Genomic DNA, 16,625 nt, shown 5'->3' on the forward strand with positions numbered 1-16,625 from the left:
TAACTTGTTGTGAGATGCTTTTCTGCTCACCACTGCTGTAAAGAGTGGTTTACTGTGTTTGAGTTACCATTGCCTTCCTGTTCGCTCGAAGCAGCGTGGCCATGTACAGTGCTCAGCGTAAATGAGGACACCTCCTTTGAAAAGTAACATTTTAAACAATATTTCAATGAACACAAACAATTTCCAAAATGTTGACAAGACAAAGTTTAATATAACATCTGTTTAACTTATAACGTGAAAGTAAGGTTAATAATATAACTTAGAATACACGTTTTTCAGTTTTACTCAAATTAGGGTGGTGCAAAAATGAGTGCACCCCACAACAAAAACTACTACATCTACTACTTTGTATGGCCTCCATGATTTTTAATGACAGCACCAAGTCTTCTAGGCATGGAATGAACAGGTTGGCGACATTTTGCAACATCAATCTTTTTCCATTCTTCAACAACGACCTCTTTTAGTGACTGGATGCTGGATGGAGAGTGATGCTCAACTTGTCTCTTCAGAATTCCCCATAGGTGTTCGATTGGGTTCAGATCAGGAGACATATTTGGCCACTGAATCACTTTCACCCTGTTCTTCTTCAGAAATCCAACAGTGGCCTTAGATGTGTGTTTAGTCATGTTGGAAAAGTGCACGACAACCAAGGGCACGGAGTGATGGTAGCACCTTCTCTTTCAGTATAGAGCAATACGTCTGTGAATTCATGATGCTGTCAATGAAATGCAGCTCCCCGACACCAGCAGCACTCATGCAGCCCCACATAAGGACACTGCCACCACCATGTTTCACTGTAGGCACCAGGCATTTTTCTTTGTATTCCTCACCTTTGCTACGCCATACAGTTTTGAAGCCATCAGTTCCAAAAACGCTTATCTTGGCCTCATCACTCCAGAGTATAGAGTCCCAGTAGTCTTCATCTTTGTCAGCATGGGCCCTGGCAAACTCTAGGTGGGCTTTTTTGTGCCTGGGCTTTAGGAGAGGCTTCTTTCGTGGACGGCATCCATGCATGCCATTCCTCTGCAGTGTACGCCGTATCGTGTCACGGGAAATAGTCACCCCAGTTTGGCTTTCTACTTCTTTAGATAACTGCAGTGAACTTGCATGCCGATTTTCTTCAACCCTTCTCATTAGAAGACGCTCCTGTCGAGGTGTTAACTTCTGTGGACAACCTGGACGTCTCTGTGAGATAGTTGCAGTTCCATCTTTCTTAAATTTTTGTACCACTCTTGCTGACTGATAAGTAAAGCTTTGCTGATCTTCTTGTAGCCTTCACCTTTGTGGTGTAAAGAAATTATTTTCTTTGGGGAATTCTGGAGAGACCAGTTGAGCATCGCTCTCCATCCAGCATCCAGTCACTAAAAGAGGTCATTGTTGAAGAATGGAAAAAGATTGATGTTACAAAATGTCGCCAACTTGTTCATTCCATGCCTAGAAGACTTGGTGCTGTCATTAAAAATCATGGAGGCCATACAAAGTACTAGATGTAGTAGTTTTTGTTGTGGGGTGCACTCATTTTTGCACCACCCTAATTTGAGTAAAACTGAAAAATGTGTAATCTAAGTTATATTATTAACCTTACTTTCCCGTTATAAGTTAAACAGATGTTATATTAAACTTTGTCTTGTCAACATTTTGGAAATTGTTTGTGTTCATTGAGATATTGTTTAAAATGTTACTTTTCAAAGGGGGTGTACTCATTTACGTTGAGCACTGTATGTTTTTTTTTGTTTTTTTGTTTTTTTATTGCCATCCTGTGTTGAGACTGTTGTGTGTGGACTTTGATATGTACTTGCATTAATGAGGTAGCTGTGTTCAACCGACGTGCAATATTAAACATGCTCGCTTAGTGCTTAAGACACCACAAACCCACATCACAAGAACCTTAATGATGTCAACGTCCTAAATCTACATAAAGATCAACCAAGCAGCAAACCAACCGATGGAAAAAAAAAAAGCACAAAAAGGTGCATAGCATGCGTTACGTGATGCCTGCTCAGCTAAATCAGACATCTCACTGTGTTTTTCAGGAAGCCATGGAGAAAATGGCCAAAATAGGAACAGTGGTTCGACCTAACCCTGAGCTCGAGAGGTGAGAGATGTGTGATTTGCAAATCATGGAAACCCAATACTGTGTTTCACTGAAAATAGTACAAAGAATATATAGTCATTGTGAATTTGATGTTGGGACAGGGGCGTGTTTACTACTGTGTTGCATCACCTTGAGTTTTAACAACACTCTGTAAACGTTTGGGAACTGAGGAGACTAGTTGCTGTAGTTCTAAAAGATAAATGTTGTCCCATTCTTGCCTGATATACAATTTCAGTTGCTCAACAGGTCAGGGTCTCATATCTTTGTTGTATTTTGTGCTCCATAATGCTCCAAGTGGGAGACAGGTCTGGACTGCAGCAGGCCAGTTTAGCACCCGGTCTCTTTTACTACAGAGCCATGCAGTTTTAATATGTGCAGAAAGTGGTTTGGCATTGTCTTGCTGAAAGAAGGAAGGCCTTCCCTGAAAAAGATTTTGTCTGGATGGCAGCGTATTGCTCTGAAACGTGTAGATATCATTCAGCATTAATGATGCCTTCCCAGATGTACAAGCTACCCATGTCATGTGCACTAATGCACCCTCATAGCATCACAGATGCTGCTTTTGAACTGTGCACTGATAACAAGCCAGATGGTCCCTCTCCTCTTTAGCCTGGAGGACGTGGGGTCCATGATTTCTAAAAAGAATTTCTACTTTTGATTCGTCAGACCTCGGGACAGTTTTCCACTTCACCTCAGTCCAACGTAAAAGAGCTCGGGCCCAGAGAAGGTGGCGGTGTTTCTGGATATTGTTTATATCTGGTTTTAACTTGCATTTGTGGATGCACTAATGAACTGTTTTCACAGACGATGGTTTTCTGAAGTGTTCCTGAGCCCATACAGTGATTTCCACTACAGACATGTATCTGCTTTTAATGCAGTGTCTCCTGAGGGCCTGAAGATCACAGGCATCCAATGTCAGTTTTCAGCCTTGTCTCTTGCATACAGAGATTTCTCCAGATTCTCTGAATCTTTTAATGATATTATGGACCATAGATGATGTGATCCTCAAATTCTTTGCAGTTTTGCATTGAGGAACGTTATTCTTAAACTGTTGCACTGTTTGCTCATGCAAAATCCTAACCTACACTGATCCGGAGGTTTATAACTTACATGTACTTCAGTAAAACATTTCGAGGTTCATAAGTAAGGAATAAAACACTCAGGACATCTCAGTGTTTTATTCCTCTTACACTGAAGCAATTTGCCAACATCGTTGTGGAACGTTCGTTCAACAGATTAGTTCCTGTTATCACTTGCGTTACAGCAGTCATTCCTAGGTGCTTAATTAATGCAAAATTTTTGACCAATCAGAATCAAGAATTTAACAGCAGTGTAGTGTAGCTTTATCTTCATTTCATTACGTCTTAGCAAAATTGGTTTATTTATTTCAAACTGCACAAGGGCACTTTTCATCTCGCAAATAAACCCACCAAACTGACAGATGTAGAAATAAAAAATTGGGTATATATTTAATATTTATTCACGTTTCCAAATATTCATTCAGGAGCTTTTACTGTAGATCATACTGACCTCTGTTCTCATTCTAGGGCAGCTCTTGATTATGATTATTACTACAAAATCTAGATATCGTATTGGATTACTTGACGATCTATGGACTTTTGGTCTTCTCATCTCATTATCTCTAGCCGCTTTATCCTGTTCTACAGGGTCGCAGGCAAGCTGGAGCCTATCCCAGCTGACTACGGGCGAAAGGCGGGGTACACCCTGGACAAGTCGCCAGGTCATCACAGGGCTGACACATAGACACAGACAACCATTCACACTCACACCTACGGTCAATTTAGAGTCACCAGTTAACCTAACCTGCATGTCTTTGGACTGTGGGGGAAACCGGAGCACCCGGAGGAAACCCACGCGGACACGGGGAGAACATGCAAACTCCGCACAGAAAGCCCCTCGCCGGCCACGGGGCTCGAACCCAGACCTTCTTGCTGTGAGGCGACAGCGCTAACCACTACACCACCGTGCCGCCCGGATTGGATTATGCTTGTTAAAAAATCTGACTCTCTTAAAACAAACACCATAAATTACCTTCTTCTTCAGATGTACTTCAGTATACTGTATCTTTTTATTTCTCGTTTTTCAAACTGTTGTGTCACGGGGCGGCGTTAACGCACTCAGAGGAAAATGCTATCTACCGTCTCCTACATACCGCCTCATAGATTAGGGTGCGTTTCCTGATAACCATGAACCTTAGTGAATATCAAACAGCGTAATTAAAGAAGGACGTACGTTAAGTATGAACCTGTTTTCAGAGTGTTTCCCCAAAACCTTTCTTATCAGAGATTTAACGAGTGAGTTGTAAGTAGTTCTTTGTTGGCTCCACTCAGGCTGAGTTGAGAGGAAAAACCTCAGAAATCAATAATCAGACAATTGACTCATGGTCCAGAGGTAAATTTAACAGATAAATTATCAACTTATATGGCAGAAACAGACACATATAGACAACATTTATAAATAGCGATATATAGTAGAGTTGACGTGAGCGTAATTAACAATTTACAACAGAAATGACATTTGTTTGGAAGAGCTAGACTGAAAAGATGGGAATATGTTGACACTGATGAGTGTTAAATTAACTTGTCTAATTTGTGTACTTCAGGGTCTTGGGTTCGAGCTTGAGCTCCAGTGACTGTGTGGAGTTTCATTCGATTCCACAGATTTGAATTAAACATGATCAAGTCACATTGGCCGAACAAAAACAGTCACTACGTTTACATGCACATAGAGAGAATCGAATTTCTGCCGTTGCTCGACTGAAATCGAAGTTCAAAATGCCATGTATACACCTTAATTCGGCTGAAATTGAACCGAACTTGATTTCTCGGAATCGAGCTACACGACCTAGTTTATGCGATTTCTGCCGAGCTACTTAGTGCATGTATACCCTATCGAGCTAGTTGTCGAGCTACTTCTGGAAGTGACGAGTGACGAGACCACAAGCGGGAAACACAACAGCCTCGGTCGGCATGACAACAGTAGTAGCGAGCAGCAGAAGAGGTCAGGAGGAACAAACGGAGAAGAGAAAATGGCGATGTAGAGCTCTCTGAAGTGTGGGTGGAGCACAGAGGACGGCAGGACAAAGCTTCTGGTACTAATAGGCTTTTTATTGTCAGACTTTTCAGTTTAACAGCCTACTTTTATTCTTGAGAGAAAAACACACACACACACACACACACACACACGCGCGCGCACTGTGTTCTAGTCCCGGGATGAGCTCTCCCCTCTGCTCTCCCTCTGCCTCCTTAAATAGGGCGCGGTTACTGGGAAGACACACAAACACAGGTTAATTACCGTCAGGTGTAGTGATTCTGCCACTCACCTTCCCTGGCTCCGCCCTCCTGTCACAGACCGGCGCTTGACCACGCTCCCACTGCCACAGGCAAGCAGAAACGTGCACTTCTGGAGCATGAACTCTGTCTCCTCATTGCTCCAGAAGTGCACGTTTCTGCTTGCCTGTGGCAATGAGGAGACAGAGTTGATGCTCATTCAGCTTAAGGAGTTGAATATATTAAAATTCATGGACGGGAGAAAAACGCGCAATGGAGAACACGGAACTGATAACTTTGTTTACACTCTTGAATAGCTCTTCTTCATGACGACAACCAGAAGTGTACCAACACGATGGGGCGTTGCGCCACCTGTGGCTCGGGTGCACAATGCACCTCACACAATAGCCCGATTTCAGTTGTGTGCATGTACGATTGGATTTCTCTGGCACCCTGCTGGGACCTTCAGCTCGATTACCGACAGCAGCTCGATTTGGATGTGCATGTAAACGTAGTCAGTGTTAATGCAAATCAATTCATTCACATCAAAAAAACACAGGGAAATTATTATAAATTTAAGAATGTTGTAATGAAAAAGATAACGAAGTACTTAGTGAATAAGGAATGAGTTAGGTTACTCAATAACTTATGAAATGAGTTTGCATACTATGTTATTTGTGAAAAAATGTTTAGGAAAAACTTATGAATTTAAGAACATTATAACGAATGATAGATTAGGAAGTACTTAGCGAATAATGAACGAGTCAGGTTACTTGTTAAGTTACGAACAAGTTGACATACTACGATAGTTGCGAAAATTTTCAGGAAACACTCATTAATTTAATAACCTTCTAACAAACAAGATGAAGTACTTGGTGAAGAAGGAATGGGTCAGGTAATTCACAAATTTACGAAATGAGTTTGCGTACTATGTTAGTTGCGAAAAATTTTAGGAAAAACTTATGAATTTAAGAACATTAAACAAATGATAGATTAGGAAGTACTTAGCGAATAGCAAATGGGTCAGGTTACTTGTTAAGTTACAAACAAGTTGACATACTACATTAGTTACGAAAGTTTTCAGGAAACACTTGGTAATTTAATAACCTTCTAACAAACAAGATAATGAAGTACTTGGTGAATAAGGGATGGGTCAGATTACTCGTTAATTTATGAATAAGTTTGCGTACTATGTTAGTTACGAACAATTTTGGGAAACTCATGAATTTAAGAACATTCTAACCAATGATAGATGAGGAAGTACTTACTGAATGACAAATGGATCAGGTTACTTGTTAATTTATGAACAAGTTTATGTACTCCATTAGTTACGAAGGGTTTCAGGAAACATTCGTTGATTAAAGAATGTTCTAACGAATGAGATAACGAAGCACTTAGTGAATAACGGATTGGTCGGGTTACTCACTAACTTATGAAATGAGTTTGCGTACTATGCTAGTTACAAACAATTTTGGGACACTTATGAATTTAAGAACATTCTAACGAATGATAGATTAGGAAGTACTTTATGAACAATGAATGGATCAGGTTACTCGCTAATTTACAAAGAGTTTACATACTACGTTGGTTATGAAGGGTTTCATGGAACACTCTTTAATTAAAGAATGTTCTAATGAATGAGATAATTAAGTACTTAGTGATTAACAAATGGGTCAGTTTGCTCACTAACTTACGAAATGAGTTTGCGTACGATGTTAGTTACGAATGATTTTGGGAAACTCATGAATTGAAGAACATTCTAATGAATGGTAGATTAGGAAGTACTTTGTGAACAATGAATGGATCAGGTTACTCGCTAATTTATGAACAACTTTGCGTACTACGTTAGTTATGAAGGGTTTCAGGAAACACTTGTTAATTAAAGAATGTTCTAACAAATGAGATAACGAAGCGCTTAGTGAATAACGGATTGGTCGGGTTACTCACTAACTTATGAAATGAGTTTGCGTACTATGCTAGTTACAAACAATTTTGGGACACTTATGAATTTAAGAACATTCTAACGAATGATAGATTAGGAAGTACTTTATGAACAATGAATGGATCAGGTTACTCGCTAATTTACGAAAAGTTTACATCCTATGTTAATTATGAAGGGTTTCACAAAACGCTAATTAAAGAATGTTCTAATGAATTAGATAATTAAGTACTTAGTGATTAATGAATGGGTCAGTTTACTCGCTAACTTACGAAATGAGTTTGCGTGCTATGTTAGTTACGAACGATTTTGGGACACATGAATTGAAGAACATTCTAATGAATGATAGATTAGGAAGTACTTTGTGAACAATGAATGGATCAGATTACTCGCTAATTTATGAACAACTTTACGTACTACGTTAGTTATGAAGGGTTTCAGGAAACACTCGTTAATTAAAGAATGTTCTAACCAATGAGATAACGAAGCACTTAGTGAATAATGGATTGGTCGGGTTACTCACTAACTTATGAAATGAGTTTGTGTACTATGTTAGTTACAAACAATTTGGGGAAACACTCATGAATTTAAGAACATTCTAATGAATGGTAGATTAGGAAGTACTTTGTGAACAATGAATGGATCAGGTTACTCGCTAATTTATGAACAACTTTGCGTACTATGTTAGTTACGAAGGGTTTCAGGAAACACTCGTTAATTAAAGAATGTTCTAATGAATGAGATAATTAAGTACTTAGTGATTAACAAATGGGTCAGTTTACTCGCTAACTTACGAAATGAGTTTGCGTACTATGTTAGTTACGAACAATTTTGAAGAACATTCTAATGAATGGTAGATTAGGAAGTACTTTGTGAACAATGAATGGATCAGGTTACTCGCTAATTTATGAACAACTTTGCGTACTACGTTAGTTACGAAGGGTTTCAGGAAACACTCGTTAATTAAAGAATGTTCTAACCAATGAGATAACGAAGCACTTAGTGAATAACGGATTGGTCGGGTTACTCATTAATTTACGAAATGAGTTTGTGTACTATGTTAGTTATGAACAATTTTGGGACACTCATGAATTTAAATTTGGTCTAATGAATGAGATCATTAAAGAACATTCTAATATGATAATGAAGTCGGTGGCGTTACAAACGTTTTGAGAAACCCAGTCCTGGTTAGTGTTGCTCTGACTGACAGAGGAGCGAGAGTATGCCCCTCCCACCCAGAGAGCACAGTACGTTTTAAGGCCAATTTATGCTGACAACCCAGTCCTCGCAGACGGTGTCGCAGATAGCGTCTGCGTAGCCCCCCCCACCTTCGCAGACGCTCTGCGCGCACCTCCCAAAAATTGTGACCACCGCAGAAGCCTCGCAGACAGCATCGCAGACAAGAGGGCTCTGATTGGTCCACTCTACATCCGCTGTACACGCACTTCCGCTTCCCTACTTTCCCGGTTTGGTTTGTTTTCACGACTGGCATTTTTAAAAACACGAGCGAAGATGGAGCAGCATGAAGAGCGGTTGATTGAGGAAGTACAGACATCTATACGACTCCAGTTCTAGTCATTATAAAAAAAATAAAAATAGTTCTAGTCATTATAAGTAACCGGAGGATAAACACTCCACTAACCACACCCACCAACTACTCCTAGCGACTTCGCGCCCCCTTGCGTTGTGCCGGTGAATAACATCGCGCATGCCTATTACTCCCCGCTCAACAATAAATTACATCTGTCTGCGAAAAGCTATCTGCGAAAGCCTTGTCGCAAGAGCATGCAGAGGCCTTTACTCGCTTGGCTCCTGGAAACAGGTTGCTGAGGCCGTTGTTGGGATTCGAACTCGTGAAAACAGATTCACCAGTCCAAATCATGGCTTGATAAATCTGTTTTCTCACTCCATCGAGTTAAAGACGTGTTTATTTCTCATCAGTCACTGGATATGAAAAGTGACAAATTGTCATGGTTTAGTAGGACACCCAGCCCTGATAAAATACGCCTGTGGTTTTCACACCTCTCAAGAAAACACCCATCATCTGGGCGTGACGTACCTGAGACAAATATTCAAACCTTCGCTAAAGTGTCTTCCAAGACATCACTGTGCTGTTGTGTTCTGCATTCTGATTGGGTGTGGATGAATTTGCTTTAATGGCAGCTCTGACATTGGTGCAGGGGACAGTGGACAAACTTCTTTTATTAGCTTCAAGAGAGAGAAAAGCCAGGCTCGTGAACGAACGACTGTGAACAGGAACGTCCCCAGCGTTAAACCTAACTTGAAATGGGTTACAAATTGGCGTAAGAGGAATAAAGCATTTTGTTGTCACATTTCTTGTTACTCCGCTTCATCACTGTTGATTATTTTCCTGTAGCAGCGTGACGAGCATGACGAGTGTTTTATTCTCCACACAGATCACTAACAAAAAGATTTCTTCTTCGTATCATTCTGAAAGCTAGCTGATGAAAGTGTGTGTGTGTCAGCTTCTACAGGAAGAAGTACACCGTGTTCCTGCGTCTGTTCGCCCATCAGAGAGAGTACGCAGCGCTGATGAGCGACCACCCCAGGAAGTGAAAGTTTGGCCTGGTGAACACACACCTACAGTTTCCTCTGTGGGCATCGAGCCTGAGCTGCTTCTGGTGCTGATCTCGAACCCCAAACCGTTTATGTCTGAGCAAGCAGCCTGTGTTTATATCTTAATCAAGATGTTTGATCATCAGTGAAGATGTTCAGTTCAGTAATTCCTGCTTGGTCAGCTCTCAGCGTGGTGAATGCTGACGGAAGCAGAGAGGTGCGCGTGTGGTGTGTATGTGTGAGAATGTGTGTGTTTAAACTGACAAGCTGAAAGCCACAAAGCCATCCAGTATTCTGTAAATCTTTTGAGGCCAACACGAATCCTCCAACAGCTGAGCAAGCGATCTGCTTCAAACACAGCGATGGAAACACGACAACATCTTCACTACTCACTTCCCAACCAGCGCTGATCCACACTCGCGTCCTCTCGCGAGCTTATTTTAACGTCCTCTGATCGACACAACAACAACACGAGTTGTAATTTCTGTAATTATGTTTGTTTCCGAAGTCATCCTGAAAAACAGAAAGTCTCATGTATACTGCATTAGACACACGATTTCAGATTAAAATACCGGAATTTCAGATTTGCAATAATTAAAATGACTATGAGTGTGTTTTAATAGTAAATTTAAACATGAACACAGAGAATAATTCAAACAAGGACACACAGTGGTGCTTGAAAGTTTGTGAACCCTTTAGAATTTTCTGTATTTCTACATAAACATGACCTAAACCATCATCAGATTTTCACACAAATCCTAAAAGTAGATAAAGAGAACCCAGTTAAACAAATGAGACTAAAATATTACACTTGGTCATTTATTTATTGAGGAAAATGATCCAATATTATATCTCTGTGAGTGGCAAAAGTATGTGAACCTCTAGGATTAGCAGTTAATTTGAAGGTGAAATTAGACTCAGGGGTTTTCAATCAATGGGATGACAATCAGGTGTGAGTGGGCACCCTGTTTTATTTAAAGAACAGGGATCTATCAAAGTCTGATCTTCACAACACATGTTTGTGGAAGTGTATCATGGCACAAACAAAGGAGATTTCTGAGGACCTCAGAAAAAGCGTTGTTGATGCTCATCAGGCTGGAAAAGGTTACAAAACCATCTCTAAAGTGTTTGGACTCCACCAATCCACAGTCAGACAAATTGTGTACAAATGGAGGAAATTCAAGACCATCGTTACCCTCCTCAGGAGTGGTCGACCAACAAAGATCACTCCAAGAGCAAGGTGTGTAATAGTCGGCGAGGTCACAAAGGACTCCAGGGTAACTTCTAAGCAACTGAAGGCCTCTCTCACATTGGCTAATGTTAATGTTCATGAGTCTACCATCAGGAGAACACTGAACAACAATGGTGTGCATGGCAGGGTTGCAAGGAGAAAGCCACTGCTGTCCAAAAAGAACATTGCTGCTCGTCTGCAGTTTGCTAAAGATCAACTGGACAAGCCAGAAGGCTATTGGAAAAATGTTTTGTGGATGGATGAGACCAAAATAGACCTTTTTGGTTTAAATGAGAAGCGTTATGTTTGGAGAAAGGAAAACACTGCATTCCAGCATAAGAACCTTATCCCATCTGTGAAACATGGTGGTGGTAGTATCATGGTTTGGGCCTGTTTTGCTGCATCTGGGCCAGGACGGCTTGCCATCACTGATGGAACAATGAATTCTGAATTATACCTGTCATGGTCCTACCTGTGGGCTTCTCTCTTCAGGTAACATCTCCACTCAGCATTACCGGCCACGCCCGCACTCACTTCCTCTTATTAACTTTCAGTGACTGTCATTGGCTGTTGCCGATCACCTGCTTCCCCCTGGGTGTATTTAAGCTGCAGTTCTCCCTAGCCTCAGTGTCAGATCGTCTGCAACTCTCAGCCTGACAACCTGCTCTGTGTAACTACTACTCTGACTCCTGATATTGTGCTGTTCTGTTTGACTCTGTCTGCTCTCCAGCCCCAGTAACCTGATCTGCCTTCTGTCCTGTTGACTCTGCCTCTTGCACCTTCGCCTGTTCTCCAGCTCGCTCAGCCCTGCTGCTAGCCTGCAGCCACAGCTCTCTGACTACGCCAGATCCCATCAGGTCTCAGAAGCTAAGCAGGGTCGGGCCTGGTCTGTACTTGGATGGGAGACCTCAGACGTCACCACCAGCCATCCCTGCCTCTGGATTTCACCTACACACATTCTCCCAACTCCCCTTTCCCCTATTATTAATAAACTGTGGTTTGAGCGCATTTGATCTCCTCTCCTGTCTGTTTCGTGACAATACCAGCGAATTCTAAAGGAAAATGTCAGGACAGCTGTCCACTGTAAGATCAACAGTGATGGTCTTGTTTTTCTTTAAATACAGTACAAGCTAATTAACGCTGCAAGTTTAAAGGACACGTTCAAACTCACAATAGGAAGTAACAACTGTAGTAGTGTGTTTATTTCCTGTGTTGGTGGTTTTCTGAGAAAGAAGCAACCCACGTTACATGGTGTAAGTGCAGGGCAACTCTAAAGGTATCGAAAAGGTTTTCGTTTAAAACTTCGTTAATTCATGTTCCTGTTTATATTCTCATCAGTAATCAGTTAAAAGTAACATTTTATATATATATATATATATATATATATATATATATATATATATATATATACACACACAGGACTCGTCAAAAGTTTGCACACAACTTGTCATTCATCGGTTTTTCTTTTCTGTATTTTGTATTTTCTACATTGTTTATTTTTGGTAAACAAAAAAGTTAACAAACAAAAACCAAAAAAAGTTTCATATTTCTGATCAGTTTGAAATTTTACTTAATTAAACCGCTCAACTAAGTAAAGAGAAATGACAATACATCATTACTTTAAGTCATGAAGGGTCTTTTAGTTAATAATAACTAGAAGGGCACTCGGTAGAGTAGAGTTCATACCTCTGCCAAGTCACAGACTGTATTATCAACATCAAACTTGAATCACTTGAACCTAGGGTAATACTAAAGCTGTACACCAAATTTCACCCAAATCCGTTCACTACTTTTTGAGTTACGCTGGGAACAGACAAAAAGATCCTGGATCTACATACATATCTGGATTTGCATCAAAATCTAATCAATTGTTCCGTGACTCATGGCTCACCTTTCCTCCAAATTTCATCCATATCTGTTCACTACTTTTTGAGTTGCGTTCGGAATAAACAGAGGCGAAAACATAACCTCCTCCAACAAAGTGGGTAGAGGTATGAAAGAAAAATCACTGAATTCAAAGGTGCGTCTAAACTTTTGACTGCTAGTGTATGTGTAAGATATAGAGATATTGCACGAAGATATGAAGTTTATCTTCAAGTGGTGAATGTATATATCATCAAACAAGTGAAAATATTTTCAACACGAGAAGATAAAATTCATATCTTCATGCCACCGTGTAATGTTCTTTATAATATAGGGACACATCCACAAAAAAAAAAACAACAACATAAATTAATCAAAAGAAGTTTAATTGTGAACCGGTTCGCCATTTTGACAACGTCAGCCTGGTCAGTGGGAAAACACTGGGAGTGACGTCATCGGAATGAAAGATCAGGAAATGTTATACATACAGGACACTTTTTTGACGGAATAAAAACGTGTTTTATTCCCTTCTAGCGGGTTTCATTCATTTGGTTTGATAGCATGTAATATTGTTAGCGTATCGCTTATCCTACAGTTGGGGTCAGAAGTTTATATACAGTGACATGAATGTCATCTTGGATATGAATTTCATGGCAGTATTTGGGCTTTCAGTAATTTCCTTGGACTGTTCTTTTTTTCTGTGGCAGAATGATTGTACAGCATACATCTTTAATTAAAAAAAAAACAAACTCGAATTTGGGGCACAAGTTTTAATTTTCTTTGGGTTTTCTGAAATCAACACAGGGCCAAAATTATACATACAGGGTTAAAAATTTACAAATGCTCACAGATTATTAATTCCGAGGTGCTGAAACTTCCAAAATGTCTTTTATCTTGCCAAGGCTGAGGTCTCTTAACTTCCTGTTAGTGATCATGATTGACTACAGCTGGTAGCTTCTCTGTGCCTTCATAAAAAGGGTTTGTTTACAGCACTCATTGGATTGACCAACACACAGTAAAATGGGAAAGTCCAAGGAGCTCAGTGCGGATCTGAGAAAGAGGATCGCAGATATACACAACTCCGGAATGTCTCTTGGAGCCATTTCTAAACAACTGCAAATTCCAAGATCAGTTCAAACAATTGTATCCAAGTTACTGTGAGGTGTAGTCACTTTGCCAAGCCACTTTGCTTCAAAAAAACCCAAACTGACACCCTCAGCTGAAAGGAAATTGGTTTGGATGGTCAGGAACAACCTGGGAACGACCATGGCACAGCCCTGCCATGAACTGGAAGCTGATGGATAAGCTTAACTAAAGTTTGAAGCTGACCACATGGACAAAGAAAAATCCTTCTGGAGGAAAGCTGTATGGTCAGATGAGATAAAGATAGAGTTGTTTGGCCACAATGACCACCATGTACGGTACAGAGGGACACTGTACCAGCTGGTGGTGGTGGTAGGATCATCATGCTCTGGGACTGTTTTGCTGCCAGTGGAACTGGTTCATTTCACAAAGTGGATGGAATAATGAAGAAGGAGGACTACCTCAGAATAACCATAAACCATTGGAAACTTGAACATGATTGGGACTTACAACAGGACAATGAACCTAAACACACATCAGAGCTGGTTGTGGAGGATAAAGCAGGCGAACATTAAGCTTAAACAAGTCCTGACTTCAACCCTATTGAAAATATATGGACCGTGCTTATAAGTCAAGTCCATGCCAAGAAAAAAAACAAAAACAAATTTAATTGAACTCTATCAATTCTACCATGAAGAGTCGTGAAATATCCAACCAGAATTCTGCCAGAAGCTTGTTCATGGTAAACAAAAATGTCTGGTCAAGGTGAATCTTCTGAAGAGACATTTTACCCAAATATTAGGTGTGCTGTATGTATATTTTTGACCCTGTATGTATAATTTTGACCCTGTGTTGATTTCAGAAAACCCAGAAAATTAAAGCTGTATGCTGTACAATCATTCTGCCACAGAAAAAGAACAGTTCAAAGAAATTATTGAAAGCCCAAATATTGCCGTGACATTCATATCCAAGACAACATTCATGTCACTGTATGTAAACTTCTGACCACAACTGTACGTGTATTACATCACTCTACCCAGTGAAGAATGAGTGTCGAATATGGTTTACGATATTGCATGGTTGTCAAGACATGACGTCACACTTCGGAGGCATAACACTTCGGCGCTAGCGAGCGACTGTGACAATTTGTAAACAAACATGGCCACCAGGTTTGTGTCATTAACCACGGAAGATTTTGAGAGAATTTTGAAAGAGAAAGGCGCATTGAACACCTGAAAGGAATGTGTATGGATAATAATATTGGCTGGCTTTTTGTCATGGTCTATCAGATATATTCCATTCAGCTATTCGTCTTCAACTCGTTCAGTATCATGCTAGCTGAATGGAATATATCCGTACTGTATTTCATATGAAAAATGCGAGTTTTTCAACATAAGATAAACTTCATATCTTCAAGTTAACGTGTGATTTTCTTTTTATTATATCGACACATTCACAAACAAAAAGTACCCAAATTTATCAAAACAATTCATCGATTTCCTCACGAGTGACATATAGAGATTTATGTCACGGTTTTGGTTCTCCATGCCCCGGATGGAGCACGGATGAAAAATATGAGTGGCGTATTTCCCAGTAAAACATTCATGTCCATATATATATATATACAGTGGCATGCAAAAGTTTGGGCACCCTTGCTGAAAATGTCTGTTACTGTGAATAGTTAAGTGAGCAGAAGATGAACTGATCACCAAAAGGCATAAAGGTAAAGATGAGACATTTCTTTTCAGCAATTTCTGCAAGATTTGTGTATTATTTTTGTTTTGTATAATTGGAGAGTGAAAAAAGAAAAGGAACACCATGCGAAAGTTTGGGCATCCCAATACATTTGAGTTCTCAGGTAACTTTTACCAAGGTTCCAGACCTTAATTAGCTTATTGAGCTGTGGCTTGTTCAAATTCTTCGTTAGGAAAGGTCAGATGATGCAGATTTCAAAGCTGTATAAATTCTCTGACTCCTCAAACTTGTCCCTAAAATCAACAGCCATGGGCTCCTCTAAGCGACTCCCTCGCGTTCTGAATAATAAAATAATTGATGCTCACAAAACAGGAGAAGGCTACAAGAACATAGCAAAGTGTTTTCAGGTAGCTGTTTCCTCAGATCATAATGTTATTAAGAAATGGCAGTTAACAGAAACAGTGGAGATCAAGGTGAGGTCTGGAAGATGAAGAAAACTTTCTGAAAGAACTGCTCGTTGGATTGCTAGAAAGGCAAATAAAAACCCTGTTTGACTGCAAAAGACCTTCAGAAAGATTTAGCAGACCCTGGAGTGGTGGTGCACTGTTCTACTATGCAGCGACACCTGAACAAATATGACCTTCATGGGAGAGTCATCAGAAGAAAACCTTTCCTGCGTCTGAGCGACAAAATTCAGCATCTGAAGTTTGCAAATGAACATCTAAATAAGCCTGATGCATTTTGGAAACAAGTCCTGTGGACTGATGAAATTAAAATAGAACTTTTTGGCCACAATGTGCAAAGGTATGTTTGGAGAAAAAAGGGTGCCAAATTCCAGGAAAAGAACACCTC

The 16,625-nt window shown here is 40.2% G+C and overlaps 1 protein-coding gene across 6 annotated transcripts in view; it reads left to right on the forward strand.

Annotated features, from left to right (window-relative positions):
* The window catches only part of fggy (FGGY carbohydrate kinase domain containing), a 44,291-nt gene extending 32,151 nt beyond the window's left edge, over positions 1-12,140 (forward strand). For 2 of the 6 annotated variants that reach the window (XM_060914159.1, XM_060914196.1), the window contains one exon: positions 9,811-12,140. In XM_060914159.1, coding sequence (XP_060770142.1) covers positions 9,811-10,050 — 240 coding nt within the window. In that variant the 3' untranslated portion in view covers positions 10,051-12,140. Of the gene's footprint in view, positions 1-2,033; positions 2,109-2,899; positions 3,010-9,810 lie in introns of those variants that run through there. The other 4 variants (XM_060914150.1, XM_060914177.1, XM_060914167.1 and 1 more) reach the window with 4 other exon arrangements.
* The last annotated feature ends 4,485 nt before the right edge of the window (positions 12,141-16,625 follow it).

This window comes from Neoarius graeffei, chromosome 1, assembly GCF_027579695.1.
Source record: "Neoarius graeffei isolate fNeoGra1 chromosome 1, fNeoGra1.pri, whole genome shotgun sequence".
Lineage (NCBI taxonomy): Eukaryota > Metazoa > Chordata > Actinopteri > Siluriformes > Ariidae > Neoarius > Neoarius graeffei.